The sequence below is a fragment of the Lepisma saccharinum genome, chromosome 29, assembly GCF_977018435.1.
Source record: "Lepisma saccharinum chromosome 29, izLepSacc3.1, whole genome shotgun sequence".
Lineage (NCBI taxonomy): Eukaryota > Metazoa > Arthropoda > Insecta > Zygentoma > Lepismatidae > Lepisma > Lepisma saccharinum.
Genome location: NC_139257.1, coordinates 37,941,650 through 37,959,134, shown reverse-complemented (window position 1 = coordinate 37,959,134; position 17,485 = coordinate 37,941,650). Strand labels below are relative to the sequence as shown.

At 39.7% G+C, this 17,485-nt stretch overlaps 2 protein-coding genes across 2 annotated transcripts in view; one reads left to right on the top strand and one right to left on the bottom strand.

The window, feature by feature from the left end:
- Positions 1 to 2,969, bottom strand: part of Dus3 (Dihydrouridine synthase 3) — a 79,093-nt gene extending 76,124 nt beyond the window's left edge. Inside the window, exon 1 of the mRNA XM_083114320.1 lies at positions 2,817 to 2,969. The gene's annotated coding sequence lies outside the window, so the exon portion shown is untranslated. The remainder of the gene's footprint in view (positions 1 to 2,816) is intronic.
- Positions 2,970 to 3,251: 282 nt separating this feature from the next.
- beta3GalTII (beta-1,3-galactosyltransferase 6) lies at positions 3,252 to 16,291 on the top strand. Its single transcript, XM_083114516.1, has 2 exons — positions 3,252 to 3,338; positions 11,294 to 16,291. The coding sequence occupies exon 2, from the start codon at positions 11,310 to 11,312 to the stop codon at positions 12,258 to 12,260; it is 951 nt and encodes a 316-aa protein (XP_082970642.1). The 5' UTR covers positions 3,252 to 3,338; positions 11,294 to 11,309; the 3' UTR covers positions 12,261 to 16,291.
- Positions 16,292 to 17,485: the final 1,194 nt, after the last annotated feature.

Here is a 17,485-nt window from a genome sequence, read left to right as displayed (position 1 = left end):
GACGCAAAGAAAGATTTGCTGGGAAAATTATTTAGTGAATATTCTGTACAGAAATGGATTAAATGTTGTGAACACGTGAAAAAAAATGAAGATTTTACTTTGAAAGAGGTGGACTTATGGACGAGCGTGTAGATGAACTGATAATTAGACTTGGTGAAGACGATTCAGACACGGACACAGATTCATCGGTAGACACAGACTCGGATGAGTGGGAGAGTGAAACTGAAGAAGGAGAACAGGTAAACATTTAGAAGGTGAGCTCAGTTCTATCGTTTATATATTTTTCATTTTTCTATCGTTTTATTTCATACATTTCTTATGCTGGTAAGAAATATCCCTAATATAACTTAATTCGTTTAAGGAAAATATCAAAATGTATTTAGAATTTAGCGTAATCAATAGGTAGCGTAGGTGAGGGGATACTAATTCATGTCTTTCACATTCAAATTTCGTTGAAAATTCTCAGACGATTCCTCTCCCTTCAGGTTTGCAACACTGCGAACGAACGTCGCCGCAAACAATGGGGTGGGGAAATGTGATGCGAGGTGCGCAAACAATGGATTGCAGCGTCTTGTTTTTAAACTTGTCAAGTTATAGAAGCGTACACCGTATAGTACTTTTCAATTAGCTGATGTCACCATTAACATTGTTGGCACTTCAACAGTATTCTAGCATTTTCTCCTCATCTTAAAGTCATTTATGAAAATCCAAAGACGGAATATAATGACAGCGTCTGCGAGACCCTGGGGTACAAACCAAGTAACCAAAATGGTAATTATGCGATATAGCCCAAACACCTCTCACTCGTTCATTTTAGCATTGATACTTACCTATTCTGCATTGCGGAAGATTCTTTGAGGTGAAGTTATGCCTTTTTCCATAAAATAGTGTCAACTTTTAATATTACGAGTCATTATTTGTCTTCTTTGTTCCGCTTGGGGGTATAATTTAACAATACAGGGAATTTCTCCAATTTGTTTGAATTTTCGGTTACTTACTAATTTGGGTCTCCTAATCATGAATCTGCACTTAAAATTTGGCGCTCACGTATAAATTTGGCGCTTATTTGGGGGCAGGTGAATCGGCCACTTTCTAACATGCCCTTAACAGGGAGTCTATAGATATAGGCGGGAAGCCGGAGCGGAGCGAAGCGGAGCGGAGGCGGTGCCGCGATAGCGGTTGGGGGTGGTAGGTCGATTACCCCAGGGGCGGAGCCCGGAACCGGCGGGAAATTCGGAAATCGAGGGTGTGGAAATAAGAACTTAATTTCGATTATTTTGCTATTTCCACGTGTGAGCGCCAAATTTTGACTGCAGATTCGTGATTAGGGGGCCAAAATTAGTGAGTATGCCGAATTTCAAACAAAATGGAGAAATTCCCTGTATTGTAAAATCGCTCCCGCTTGGGTAACAGACAATATGGCATGCACTCGTCATGGATCATTGTGCGTCGTGCTTGTGTTTTGTCGATTTGGAGTGGGTATGTAGTGTTTCAACCTTCTTAACCGAAAAAATACCTACTTCCGTGTTCATTCTCTCATCACAAACCATTGACGGATAGCCCCAAAAAACATTCATGACAGCCCCACAAACCATTGACGGATAGCCGCAAAAACCATTCACGATAGCCCCATGGACCATTTCCGGCAAGGTTAGGGTAGGTAAGTTAAAAAAAAAATTCTCGTAAAAAAAAGGCACGTTTGGAAACACTGGCGAGACCACATGGCTTTCGACGCTCCCACCATCTGCAGGTACATAATGGAAACAACGGCATAAGTTCCTTACATAAAAAGTGATTATTTCTTGTTCTACAGCATTCTTTGGTGGTTTTCAGTTTCCGCGAAAGAAAATACCTCGAAGAACTTCAACAATGCCACAGAAACTGATTTCAGTAAGTAGTTTTGGTAACATTATAGTATAGGGGTGACGGATTTCTTCAAATTTACAGGAGAAAGTACTTACGGAAATCATTTTCTGTAGCGTTGTGGAAGTTCGTGAATGTAGTTTTGATCCATTTTAATGCAAATACATGTTGTTTTTACGAAAATCTCTGTCGGACATGCTGTTTCTGCACCCGCCATTTGCTTTCTGCACGAGAGTACAATGTTCCTTGTGTCAGATGACGTAACACCATGGTCAGTGTTTCAAACTCGCAGTGTTTTCACTAGAAGATGACGTGTCGAGTATTTTTTTTTTTTTACTATGCTTGCCTAACCTAACTTAACCTAACCTTACGGAAAATGTTTTTTGGGGCTAACGTCAATGGTTTTTGGGGTTAATGTGAATGGTTTTTGGGGGCTAACGTCAATGGTTTGCGAGGTATTAGCATAATTTAAAGTCCGGGCACGAAAGTAGGTATTTTCCGGTGAACGAGGTTGTAACACTGCATAAATCGACAAACCAGTCTCACAACGCGCCCTGAACCAGTCTGCTATCGCCCGCCATAATGTGTTACAGAATCGAAATAACAAGTAACAGTAAGTACTCGTAAATGTAAGAAATAGACATTATCTCACCTTAGGAAAAGTTCCGCATTCCTAAATAGTACGTTAGCAATGTAAAAAAGTGCGAAACATGATTTATAGGTGTCACCCCCATACTATAATAGTACCCAAAATGTTAATATCAATTGAATGTAAGTTATACATCCAGAAAATATAGAGCCCACGCATTGCTTTCAATTCCTTCGTTTTAATTTAATGTCATTGCACAGACAAGACTAGACCACTGATTTGGCGAGCACACATAACAGGGTGCGTCATAAATTCTAATACCTGGTGGACAAGGACTCGAAAATGACGTACATATGTTACTTACCTCAACACCAACAATAACAATGCAATAACTGTATCAGCATATATGACACTGATTTACAAATCAGTAAATCAAACAGTTTCAGAGCATATGTACTTCACACGCCGGACTTAATGATTTGCACTCCATTCTCCTTCCATTTTATTCTTTTTGATGATAACGTGGTTGCTAGTGTTTCACATCCTTCAGTTCGGAGTTTCAAATATTGACATTGTAAAAAAAAAAGGTTCTGAATGTAAGGGACACCTCCCCTCCTCCGCTATATTAATTCAATTTAATTGATACACATCACAGATAATTATTGTCTATTTAACATGCCATAACAGTCAAACATATCTTGAGGAGGTGAACTTCTCGCTATTTTTGTAGAAAATCTGGCAAGTCAGGATCCGGGAAATTTTGCATCTTTACATGCAGTCCAACATATATTTTATACAACACAAAACGACTTTGTTTTCCTGATTTTTTGCTTGAGAAAACGTCAGACAAACGTCAAATTAACAGCTTGTAAACGTCTTCCAAATGGTAATATGTGTGAATATGTTTGCCCGTAATTGAATATTTAATTTACATGGTGAATATTTCGCATAATATACACCCGTGAAGAAAATATAAGCCTCCGAACGGGACGTAGACAACGATACGATTAGATTAGTTTTATCTGCATGCAGACATAATCGAAATGCATGCTGTGATATCGGATATGTCATTCAAAGCGCAGTGTAATGTCCCAATGGAATATTACAATACAATAGAGACTATACCTTAACCTATTGCAATTGTACAATGCCCCTGAAAGGAGAATGTTGTGAATGCAGCACTGAACTCACCATTTTGTTTTAGTTTTATTAGTAGCACAGCCCAACTTTCGATTGTTTAATTCATAAACATGGTGAAGAAATTTTTGACATGGTTCGATTTCTTATATCTTTTAACACATAGTAAAGACATGTAATGATTACTTATTGTCTCTTGTTTGGAGAACGATCTTTACCCTCCATATAATCTTTTATGATTGTTTATTTGTGAGCAACCATTCCTTTACTGTCGTCTTGTGCCATCTACTTCATGTGCATGGGCTGCAAAGAGAAATTTTGTTGCTATGTGCTTTCATTGTGAGGTTAGGCAGGTCAGGTTTAGAGCTAGTAGCTTTAACCCTTCATCGGGGGCATCACTTAAGCTATAGTTTTTGTTATGTGCCTCCGCCGAGGGTGACACCAGTCCAGCTTAGGCCAGGGTAAAACATGAGATTCTCAGGGCCATTAAAACTGATTGATAACTTATTTTAGAAGGAGAAAAGGAACAAAGGAAACAACTTGTTTAACCTACTACCAGGGGTGCTGACTTTTCAAAATTATTGGAGGTGGGGGGGGGGGCTCTGATCACTGAAATAAATTAATGAATGACTCACTCTCTCCCTTTTTTAAGCCAAGACGAAGATGGAGGGACAACGTTCAGATGGACCTAAAGGAAATCGGTAGGGATGGAAAAGAGTATATAGATCTTGCTCAGGATAGGGACAGATGGAAGGCCTGTGTTGCTGCAGCCATGAATCTTCGGGTTTAAGAAGGCTAGAGAGTTAGTTAGTTAGTTTTCCCTTTTTTAAGTTTTGGTCTCAGTGTTCAGAATTTCATAAAAGCCCATGAATTCCTCAAAAATATCAAAATTTTTGTTCACAGTTCGAATGCAGAATATTAATTGTCCACGGATGGATATGTCACAAGTTTCGTTAACCATAATAGCAAAATATTCCCGGCTTTTAATATCTGCTACCACGGAGCGCAAAACAGATATCCCTAATATATCAATGATTTCGTTCTGAATGTCATGTGAGAGCCATTTGTAGCCCGAACATCCCATCCACTACCCTAGTCATGCACATAGTCTTTTGAAACTCTTTTAGTAAAAAATTTAACAATACTCATAATTACATACTTAGTATACAGGGTGTTAATTTTAACTTGACATATGAAAATAGCGGGAGTGATATGCATGTGAGGAAAATTTGGTCCAAACAAACCATGATCCTTGTCGGGGGGGAAAGTTAATGGCGTACAAATGAGCCCCCGCACAGGGCCCCCCTGGGGGGCAGGGGGGGGCATGTTCTGTTTTTCAAATAGGAACCCCCGAATTTTGTTTCATTTTGGGATTCGCGGAGTCAAAATAAATAATAATTATGCTTGACATGGGTGCAACAACATGCGAAATAAAAAAGATATGGTCATGTGTATGTTTGGAAACACGTAAATGTCGTGCATGGAAAAACGGTAACAGGCCCCCACGAAAATATGAAGAATGGCGTGTGCAGAGGAAAATTTCATTGCTGTCGATGGTGTCATTGAAGAGTGGAAGAAGTACCAAAAGAAGAGTATGGAGGGGTTAGGGGGAGGGGGAGGCATGCAACGAACAAAGTGGAAATACATCTGCTGGATTAATGCAGATGGCATGGAGATGAGGGAAACACAAAAACGTATTCAGGGATGCCAGAAAAGTGTAGGAGATGGGAAGGATGGAATGCAAATACTATTACCCTCGAACCTGTTAGGTGCTTGTTTCACGTGAGTCCTCTTGCCTCTCACCTGTGGGGTGCTTGTTTCACGTGAGTCCCCTTGCCTCTCACCTGTGGGGTGCTTGTTTGAAGTGACTTTCCTTGCCTCTCACCTGTGGGGTGCTTGTTTCACGTGAGTCTCCTTGCCTCTCACCTGTGAGGTGCTTGTTTCACGTGAGTCCCCTTGCCTCTCACATGTGGGGTGCTTGTTTCACGTGAGTCCCCTTGCCTCTCACCTGTGGGGGTGGGGTGGTGCATGGGCATACATGCCTTACCCAAGCAAATGCTCGAAATGGTGACCATGAACGTCGATGCATTTATTTATTCTTGCATGAAATGACTGTTCACAACGCAAAAGTGTGGCGGCATCAATTTGTGTGCAAGCATTTCGTATTCGTTGCATCATGTCGTTGCACGTTGTGGGTACAGTTTCATACACCATTCCTTTAAGAAAACCCCACATAAAGAAATCTGGCGCAGTAAGGTCTGGTGATCTAGCCGGCCAATTGACAGGACCACGTCGTCCGATCCAGCGATGATGGAACTTGCGCGTTAATACTTCCCGAGCTATGGCAGCATAATGCGCCGGACAACCATCATGCTGATACCACATGGCCTGTCGCTGTGCAAGGCTTAGATCCTCCAGCAATATCAGTAGTTCGTCCTGCAAGAAATTGCGATACTTTCGCCCATTCAATGTACCGTCAATGAAAAACGGACCAATGAGTTTGTCACCCATGATGCCACACCATACGTTCACTGACCACGGGCGTTGATGTTCAACTTCACGCAACCAGTGTGGGTTGTCGGCACTCCAGTAGTGCATGTTGTGCCGGTTAACCTGGCCATGGTTTGTGAATGTTGCTTCGTCGGAGAACAGAACGTCCCGAAAGAATGTCGGATTTCGATGTATTTGTCCACGTGCCCATTCACAAAACACCATCCGTGCACGGAAATCATCACCATGAAGTTCCTGGTGCAGGGACACATGGTACGGGTGAAACTTGTGCCTCTTGAGTATGTTCCAAACACTGACATGGGACATCCCACTCTGGTGAGCTATGTTACGCGTGCTGGAATGGGGATCATACGCCACTGCAGCTAATACAGCGATTTCATTATTTTCCCCAGTGACAGTTCTTCGACGCCATCTTTGTTGCGGACACACGCTTCCTACTGTTGCAAATTGCTTGACAACCCTGGCGAAAGTCGACCGCGAACGCACTCTGTTCAGATAGCGTCTGGCATATTCGGTGACAGCATTGTCCACATTCCGTCGACATTCACCATACATGAATATCATTTCAATTCTGTCTTCCACAGATACACGCTCCATCGTCCTAGGTATACCTGCACTTTTACCCTGCACTCACTTCGAACACGGGCACGTCAACTAACCTTCTGAAGCACTCACGCCCAATAACCACCTCTTTCCCCAAGCAAACACGGGCACAGAGAGCAGACTTCAGCGCAAGGTCAAATGGCCTAGTTTGTACCTTACGTGTGGCTGGCGTCTGATAACACAGCCGATCTGACAACGTCGGTGGCGATAACATACTCTTCGCGTGAGTTCTGGAAACATGATTTACATCCCCTACCCCTTCACTTTTCTGGCACAGGCACAGTTCGTTATTTTGTTTCCCTCATATCCTTGGCATCTGCATTAATCCAGCAGATGTATTTCCACTTTGTTCGTTGCATGCTACCCCCTCCCCCTAACCCCTCCACACTCTTCTTTTGGTACTTCTTCCACTCTTCAATGACACCATCGACAGCAATGAAATATTCCTCTGCACACGCCATTCTTCATATTTTCGTGGGGGCCTGTTACCATTTTTCCATGCATGACATTTACGTGTTTCCAAACATACACATGACCATATCTTTTTTATTTCGCATGTTGTTGCACCCATGTCAAGCATAATTATTATTTATTTTGACTCCGCGAATCCCAAAATGAAACAAAATTCGGGGGTTCCTATTTGAAAAACACAACATGCCCCCCCGCCCCCCTGGGGGGCCCTGTGCGGGGGCTCATTTGTAAGCCATTAACTTTCCCCCCCTACAAGGATCATGGTTTGTTTGGACCAAATTTTCCTCACATGCATATAACTCCTGCTATTTTGATATGTCAAGTTAAAATTAACACCCTGTATAGTAATGAGTCATATGTTTTGCTGTTTTTGGTCATAGCCCTCCCAAAGTTGATGGTTAAGTGGTATGAGCCCCCCCCCCCCCCAAAGTTGATGGTGTAGAACATTTTAAATGTGTATTTAAAGTTAAGTTCATGTGGCACAATTCAGAGTAAACTTTACAAGAGAAGCAAAATAATACATTAGATCCTCTTAGGTAAAATTATTTGGGGGCTCTGCCCCCACATTGTTAACATTGAGGGACTCGACCCCCCCCCCCCTCCAAGCTCCATGGAGTCTGTGCCTATGCCTACTACGGAAGGTACAATACCCGGTATATTCTTAATTTTCATATTACATTAAATTTATATACAGGATTTTATTTAAAGCTGTCTCTTTCTTTCTTGGTCACTTATATCTCTATTAAACATATTTCATCTACTGGAAGGCTTCTTCTTCTCTTTCTTTCTGGATACATGATGGACTTCTTCTTCTATTTGGCTAACAAGCTTCTTCTTCCGTCTGCTAATAGGCTCCCTCCTCTTCTTTATGGATATGTGAAAGACTTCCTCTTCTGTTGGCTAATAGGCTTCTTCTTCTGTTCACGAATAAGCTTCCCCCCTCTATTGGTTAATGGACTTCTTCTTCATATATTGGTTAATATACTTTTTCTTCTATCAATTAATCGGCTGATTTGTCTATTGGTTAATAGGCTTCTTCTTCTATCAATTGGTTAATAGACTTCTTTTATCAATTGGTTAATAAGCTTTTTCTTCTATCAATTAGTTAATAGACTTCTTCTTCTATTAATCAATATACTTATTCTTCTATTCGTTAGTAGACTTCTTCTTCTACTAATCAATATACTTATTCTTCTATAAACTTGTTCTTCTATTATTTAATATACTTCTTCTATCGATGAAATCATATGCCTTTCATATATTTATTATTCTGCTAATATATATCTTATTTACAAAAGTTCCTATATCCAAATTCCTTCATATATTAAAACATTGGATTGATTCCCGTATCTTCCCTGCTATGTTTCCCTCCTTTTTTGGGCTTTGTCAAAGATACAACAATAATTCACGATAGCCTAATACAAGCAGAAAGAAGGGGTTAATCGAAGGGCTCCTCCTGTCCCGTGCTTGACCTCGATCCGGGTCAGCAATATATGCGCCACAACGGAAGTGCTTGGGGGCCGCACCGGGAAAACAACCAAAAAGGTCTAGTGGGAAAACTCCTTCCCACTAAGACTCTAGAGAATATAAAATTGTAATCGCCTTTTAACTTCATTAATCTTTACATACAATCACATATGCTGCACGTGTCAATCATTTCTTTATCTTGCCTTTATCCATCTCCATTTTTTATCTCAGTTCATGAATTTATATAAGGACAATTAATTTCAGTTCTCCCAAACACTTTCGTTCGATTCGTGTGTGCATTGTTACTATAATCTGCGATCCCAATATTTCTTCTGCGTGCTGCCATCTATGATTCCTTATTTCAATAATTTGCCTTATGGTTTACATGTGCGGGTACATAACATTTTGCAATAAAAAACTTTGAAATATAGGTCCTGGTAGGGGAGGGGAGAGATCACCAAAGTTTCAATCACAAGAGTAACAGCTCGTTATATCGGAGACACATTTCTTCATTTTTCCAGAAGAAACTACTTACGGAAATGAGTTTCTCTAAGGTTTCTAACGTTTGTCGAGGTATTTTCTTTCATCGTGGAATCTATTTGACTGGGAAATCATGTATTTTTCAAGAGAAATATCTCACCGACACACAAGTGTCATTGCTTTCACTACATGAACCGGATGCTGCATACGTTTGATGACACTGACCCCCTGTCAGTGTTTCCAACCCCTTTTTTTTAAACTATACTTGCCTAATGTAACCAAACCTAACCTAACCTTATCACAAATGTTTCATGGGGCTATCCGTCAGCTACCCGTGCATAATGTACAATTTGCACACATGACAAACACGATAGTAGGTATTTTTTGGTGAAGAACACTGCATACCTACAATGGTAGTCAACCTCTGCCCGCCATATTGTGTGTTACGGAAGCAAAAAATGAAATAACAGAAACAACTCTATGTCAAAAATTGTGTTTGTTTTCGTGTAAAGAGCATAATGGCACCTTGAACTATGTTCAAGTAAGTAAGTACGAACCATGCAAAACAGAAAATATCCGATTTTAATGTGGCTCCGATATAACGAACTGTTACCAAATTTTCATAGAAGCGAGATATTTTGAAGGACATAGGTCTGCTATTACATTCGGAGAAGACAATTTGGCAAGGTTGATACATGTAAGATATGTTTTGTACTTGACACATCCAGAAAAACCATGGAAAAGCACATCTGTGATAAATTGTCAACAAAATACATTGAAAGAAAAGTTACTTATGAGTGTCAACTACTCATGCCTTACCCTTAAATGAGTGATGTAGTGTTGTATTCACAGGGAAATTACTTGTAAATTGTTATCCAACACAAAACAAGAATGAATCCCTACACTCTGTGGGGTTCTCACAATTACAAGCTGTTTATTACTGTATTAGGTAAATTTAGAATTAATGGCATTAATTAGGGAGTTTTTCAACCAAGTACAGTAGTTTTGCTGTAACGTACATGCTTCCTTTAAATACAAAGATTGTGGCAATAAGGCATTTCCTTTCCAATTGGGTCTTACATCTATTTAAAGTTTTTTATACCAAAGGGCAAAATTATTATTAATAACACAAATTTATTGAAAACTAAAATTGCATGGGAAGAAAACTAAGAAAATGAATTATGTAAATCACTTCCAACTTTTACTCATTTGATATTGCACATGTGATACTTACTTCATAATTAGAAACATCCGATCTGAGAGACCTTATTTTTTAATATTTGTCATTACATTTTTTAAAGTTTTGTATACAATAAAAAAGCAAAATCATGATTAGTAACAAACTTATTGAAAACTAAAATTACATGGGAACAAAACTAAGAAAATGTATTATGTAAATCACTTCCAACCTTGGCATTGAATACGTAATGCGAAACACCTGGTGTGTTAGACCTGCATGTTTTCAAACAACAACAAGTCTCTCGTAACAAACAGTCACAAACTGAGCAGTAACATGTGCAGAGTGTAGGAAAGTGGTTGATGATAAGGTACTGTGGAGGGGGGAGAGACAGCTCAATCAGTGTTTCCACACTGTAGAACTACAAAACCGTAAAGGTCTCACAGACCGATGTTTCTGTTTAAGGGTTAACGAAGTGTAGCTTTGTTTCTCCACATTTACCCAATATGGGTTTTGGCCTTGTTAATGTACATATAAGTTATCACTAGCAATTTTCATCCATTTTTAAATTGGAGTTCATGGTGAAAAACTATTTGGAAATACCCTCAAATTGCTGAAAATTTTTTGTTTAGCCCTAGAGAAAATTGCAAGGGGGGGGTTCAAAATTTCATAAAATTGTGTTTCCAAGTAAGCTCACTTATTTCTCAAGACAAATGCAAATTTTCAACAGCAATGAATGCTTGATTCCAATTGTTTGTTAGATAAGTGTTTCAGCAAATTTTACACTGCTGTATCTCCTAAACGAAATGTCCAAAATTATTTTTAAGAGTTGCTTTTCGTAAAAAAAAGAACTAATAGAACTTTCTTTCTGAATAGTCTGATATACCATGTTTATAAATTGTATGTGAGCTATTTTTACATCATTATGATTGTTTAATGTTTGTGTGTATGCTTTATTAAATTTTGCTTTGACATTTTTTTCTGTTTCTTTCCAGATTTGCTATGTAAATTATGTTCAAGAGAAGAGATATCGCTTTAAAAAATGTTTTATTTTTCATCATTGGTTGCACCGTGGCCTTCATTCTTCTCAGTTTCAACAGGTGCTCCAGGGCTAACAAAGAAGAAGAGCTTTCACTGAATCGACCTTCATACAGCCTTGTACTCTTAATTATAAGTGCTCCAAGTAATGTGGGGCAGCGGAATGCAATAAGAGAAACCTGGTTGAATTTACGAAGCAAAAATGTTGGGTACTACTTCGTTGTGGGGTCTGCAGTTACTACACATTCGCAAGTTGAGGATTTGGTGCAAGAATATTCTATTCATAAAGATGTGCTGCATTTATTTGACTTGAAAGAATCCTATAACCAGCTTACGAGGAAAGTGCTTGAAGCATTTGTCTGGTTAAATAAGAACGTTAACTTCCAGTATGTTTTAAAGTGTGACGACGATTCATTTGTTGTTATAGATAAAATAGAACAAGAGCTTCAAAATTCATTACGCCAAAATAACCTATACTGGGGATTTTTCAATGGACATGCCACCGTGAAAAGACGTGGAAAATGGAGGGAAGCAGACTGGGTATTATGTGATAATTATTTGCCATATGCACTGGGTGGAGGCTATGTACTCTCATCACGCCTAGTGCAGTTCATTGCTTCAAACGCAGAATATTTGCAACTGTATAACAGTGAAGATGTATCTGTGGGGACATGGTTAGCTCCTGCAAGTGTTCACAGGCAACACGACCCTCGATTCGATACTGAATTTATATCAAGAGGTTGCAGCAATGAATATCTGGTCCTTCATAAGCAAAGTGAAAGTGATATGAGGCAAAAGTTTGATACACTGCAAACAACTGGCAACATTTGTTCTGCGGAATATAAAGTTAGGAATTCATACATGTATAACTGGAAAGTTCCACCTTCACGGTGTTGTATTAGAAATGACTCATCAATTCCGTGAAATTTATGTTGTTTACCTGACGAATTGTGGCAAGATTGAACTTTGGCTTGAGTCAACAGAGATATATATATATATTGTGAAAGTGTCGGCCCCCCTCGTTTCTATCCGGCCCTCTGGATTACTTCCTACTTTCATCCCTCAATCTCTCCTTTCACCTCACCCTGGGTGCCAAGCGAGCAGATTATATTTCCGCCGGAATTACAAAAGGGGGGGTTTCACATAACAATTTATATTTATATGTCCCTGGTTCGTTTACACATATACAGCAAGTGAATATACAATTGGTTAAATGGACAGTACCGTAGTTCTTGAAATTATAACATTCTCGTAGGATATATTGGTTTATTATACGTAGTTATATATATACATATTTTACAGAGCGTTTCCATGAGTGTCTTGCATAGACCAAAATTACCGAATCTCTAAATCAATATATATGCGCACCTATGGCATAACCATCGGCACTTCCCTTACCACCGAGTTAGCAAAACTATCTCGGTGGGCCTATCCTCAGCTTAAATGATATTCCGTTACAAATGCGTTTCCTTACGCCTTCTCTCTTTCTTTTGGGCATCAATTAATCAAATACGGAAATATCCACATAATCAAAGCTTTTTCTAAAAGGGGACTTGGGACAGCAACAGGGGCTGGCATAACCAGATGCTACATTGTTATATCCAGTCTAGCCACCATAAGTGGACTAAACTTGAGGAGACGTTCCTCTTTCGAAGATCAATGGGGAAACACTGTTTTTTTGCCAAAGCCCACTGGCTCTTTTTATAGTCGGGGTAAACCTCCGTGGACGTGAACCCCGTAGCGTTGGAAAATTCCACTGCCAACGGTCCTTTGTAAGACAGCTAGCTCCCCCAACCGGGGAGGTAAAAACAGGGGAATCTAACATCCAGCAAAGCACAATCCAATAATATACACTTACATGCAATAATAACATAAAAGTACACTCATGGAAGCATATTACTTAACCCTACACCTTGTAGCTGGCCAGCAATTAATTATTACAATATACCAAAACCAGTGATGGTCAATCCGACCGTTACAATATATATATATATATGCAAATGGCTTTTGTGTTTGTGCATGTTGCCCATGGCAGGTCTTGCACTTTTGTCTGTTGAATGTATGAGTGATTTTTTTTTTAAGTCCACTATATACACAGATAGGTTAATCGAGACTGAACCTACAGTTTAAAGTGGGATCCGAGCCACTGTCCAATGTGCCTCCACTGGGTATCAAACCCGGAACCCCTTGTTTACAAGCCGACATGTTGCTTTTATGAGCATAAGAGTGGAGAGAGGCATATTGTGGACCTATCTGAGGTTGCCTGGGTGATGGAAAACAGCTTTAGGTCTGTCCAGAAATACATTCCTAGTATCAGAATTACTGTTGAGGATATCGAGGTGGGTGTGTTTGATGAGCATGGGTTACTAACACGGAAAGGTTGGCGTCGGATGGAAAGGAGTTCTGGTTATAACCAAGCTTTCAAAATCTCATACACCTTACACTCCCTCCTCGTTATTCTCTATAATTATACCAACACTAGGGATGTCACATCTAATACACCTGGTCATTTTCTATTGCCCAATTCAAACTCTGAACATCTTGGTCTGAAATATGTCCACCCAAACACCACTCTCCCCTCTTAAACACAACAGAGGTACAAGACATGCCGAATTTTCATCTCTTTTCTACTATCCTTCATATTAACACAACTGTGGGCAATTTCACTCCCTACCCCAGGCACTTGCCACATCTTGTACACCCAACGGCGAAAGAAACAAGGCAAATTGTCCACCACCATTTTTATTCAGTCTGTATTACACAATGTCATGACAATTAATTGAAATAATGACATCAATAAGCAGAGAACAATGCCTCCTTCGAACCAACATAGTTTCATTCCTTAAAACACAGGATGTAGAATATAAAAGTAATGAAAATAGTGGTGGACAATTTGCTTACCATTATCTTTGCTGTTGACTGTACACGATATACATTCTCATCTGCCCAGTTGAGTGGTTTTTACCTCAGCAGAACATCAAACCCCCCCCCCCCCCAACAATCATTCACCCAAAACTCTGATTTCACAGTTAGCAACCAACCCTGTCAACAAACACATCTAGTCATAAATGCTGGGAAAGATCATATACAGAAGGTTGTTCGCTTTATATCCGACCATTTTTGACAGGTACTCACCTTAAGAGATACCACGCTGCCACCACCAATCATGTTCTATTGGACCCCCAGCATTGTGCACTATCGCCCGGCATCACAGTTTCCATTGCAGCAAGCTCCGGCGCAGGACAGGCATGGGAATTCTGTCCCACTCCTCCCTTGCAAGCTTTCCATAGACCATCCAGGGTGCGCGGGCAGCGATGTTGAAGACGACATTTCAACAGTCCAAATGCGCAAAAATCCATTGGACTGGCATCTGGGCTTTTCACAGGAATGTCTTCAAACGGAATGACACGAATTCCCAATTCCTCTGCCATTTCCTGATAAAAACCTAGTGATGTTCTGGCAGTATGACTCGAAGCCTTGTCCATATGGATCATCACCTGGTCCGCGTCCATTCCATACAATTGTGGGATGTCTCTCCGATAGATAGGTGTCAGAATGGAGTCTTGGAAGTATCTGACATTCACCTTCACGTTTTTGTCCACCTTGTGTATTATCAACTTACCCTCATATCCAAATCCCATCACAACCATAAAGCCACGAGGGAAACTTTCCCTGCACTGACGAACAAAGTTGCTGCGCCCCTTGCCGTCAATGTCACGGTATGTGACACTTTGCTTGCAGCCCTTCTCCTGGTGGTTTTCGTGGGTGAATGTTTCGCAAGGAGAGCCTGTTGTGTGTAACAGGCCACAATAGCTTTCGCAGTAGTCACCCCGAGTGTTAACCCATTCTCCCGACACTTTTTCACAATGCGTACGTATGAAAACTTAGCATGGAAAAGGGCCATTACGTAACCCTCCCAATACCGGTTGATTTTCGGTGCCATTTGATAACATTCACTACAAACACTCACGCACCTACAAGGTCAGACACAACGCTTCTCCCGCCAGCAGACCCATAGTTCCAGCATGATATGCCAGGTTGCAGCACCGAATCGACAATGGTCGGATATAAAGCGAACAACCTGTGTATATCAGTTATGCATGCTACCATAAGCTCCAGACTCAACCTAGCTGCTCAGTAACTCATCTCTTTCTCATACTCACCCCTTTATCCCATTGTTTTCAATCTCGCCTAGTAAACCAATACTGGTAAAACCACATTTTTTGTTCAATGCCTGTACCTATCTTCTTCCATTGTCTGGCTACACTTCAGAACAATGCAATCTTTATTTTTCCAGTAAATATGCAGCCAGGCTGCAAAATACAGAAATTTTCATTTTTCCGTGTTAAGTGTTTGCAGTGCCCTTCTATTTTTATTTATTCACCCTTCTGGCACTTCTCCTCTCTCTTTTCATATCACATTTATGTTTTTTTGTGCGTGTGTGTGTACACAACAGAAAAAAATTTGGAGGGAGCAGGAGTAGCTACATTTTATTATTATAACTAAAAGAAAACATTAAAATGTACCAAATCATAATTTATTTCCTCACACATTCACTTTTCTACGATTTTCACTGAATTTCCAGGTTACATGAATTTTTGTTGCTTTTGCAGAATGACTGTTATTTTCTCATTCTACAACAAAATTAAGACATTTTTTATAAAATGGACATTGAAATTAAATTTTTATACAAGAAACTGTTTTCTTTTTCAAAGCTAGAATATAAGAATAATGAAATGTGAATCCTTGCTATAGTGTAGATTCTTCTGTTCTATGAATTTTGTACTTTATTAATACGAGGTCTGTCCAAAAAGAAACCTAACTCTTTCAGTATTATTTTATTTACTTCTAATACACTGCTCCCAGTGTTTCTTCCACTTTGAAATGCATTGTGGGTCATGTTTTGTGGAATATCCCACAGGTTCAGTAGTGAATTTTCATTTCATAATGAATTTAATTTAATATCTTCTATTTCCTGGAAACAGCATCCTTTCAGTGTGATAATTATTCTCTGAAACAAAGAAGCCACAGGCAACATAAGGTGCACTGAATGATTGATTTGCTTCATTTTACTTAACTTTTTGTGCCACTTTTAGCTCATTTGATGAGTGATGACATGATGAAATTGTTGAATGGACACTCGCAAACATCCATGCCCAGGCCAGGATTCGAACCCGGGGCCCCTGGCATCATAGCGCAATGTGCTAACCACTCTGCCACAGGGGCCAGCTTGTGCGCTGAATGCACCAGAGCATCGTGCAACATCCATGTTTTGTTTGCCCACCCTTCAGGCTTCAGAAAATCACTGCAAGCACAGAATGATGCGACACACAGCATATTTATGCTAAACAATCCCACCATGTATTGCTAGCAGCAGAACAGTGACTATATGTATTATACAGTTTGGTCCAAAAAAATATCCCCACCCAAAGGTTTTATTGAAAGCGCATGAGAATGAAAACTAACCTAATTTAACCAATAATTTTGAAGTTTACTAATAGAGTACTACCTATATTTTGTCTTAGGAATCCGTAGAGCAAGACCATGTGGTAGTAAAGTGGAGAAAGCGAGTGGGCAGAGCAAACCAGTGTGCACGCTGATACAAATGGATGGTAGCTGCAGCCACATTTTCCCCTCCATGCCCTCGCTTCCACTCTCATGCATTAATTGGTCAAGTCAGTACTTGTCCAGATGCAAGAAAATTACTCTGGGGTGTTGAAATAAAATTGTTAACAGAAATATAAAGAAGCACACCCATCTACAACATTGCCATCAAACATATACGTAATAAAATACAGTTCAATTCTTGTGTATGTATGATGTAATTCAAGTCGATTATCTGTGTGAAAGAATGTCTTATCTATAGTCGTCAGTTAATTGATACTTGTTTCTAAAATAAATAATATTGACGTTCCTATGACATTGAAACAGATTTAAGTTGAAATATATGAAGAAATAAACAAATATTGCAAGTGGGGATATTTTTTTGGATACAGTTTTCTTCTTTTTGGACAGACCTTGTATATATTTCTACTTGTATTAAAAAGTCCTTAATGTATTGAACTTTTTTGAATTATTGTTTAAAGTCCACTTTATGCACAGATTGGCTAATCGAGACTGAACCTACATTTTAATGTGGGATCTGAACC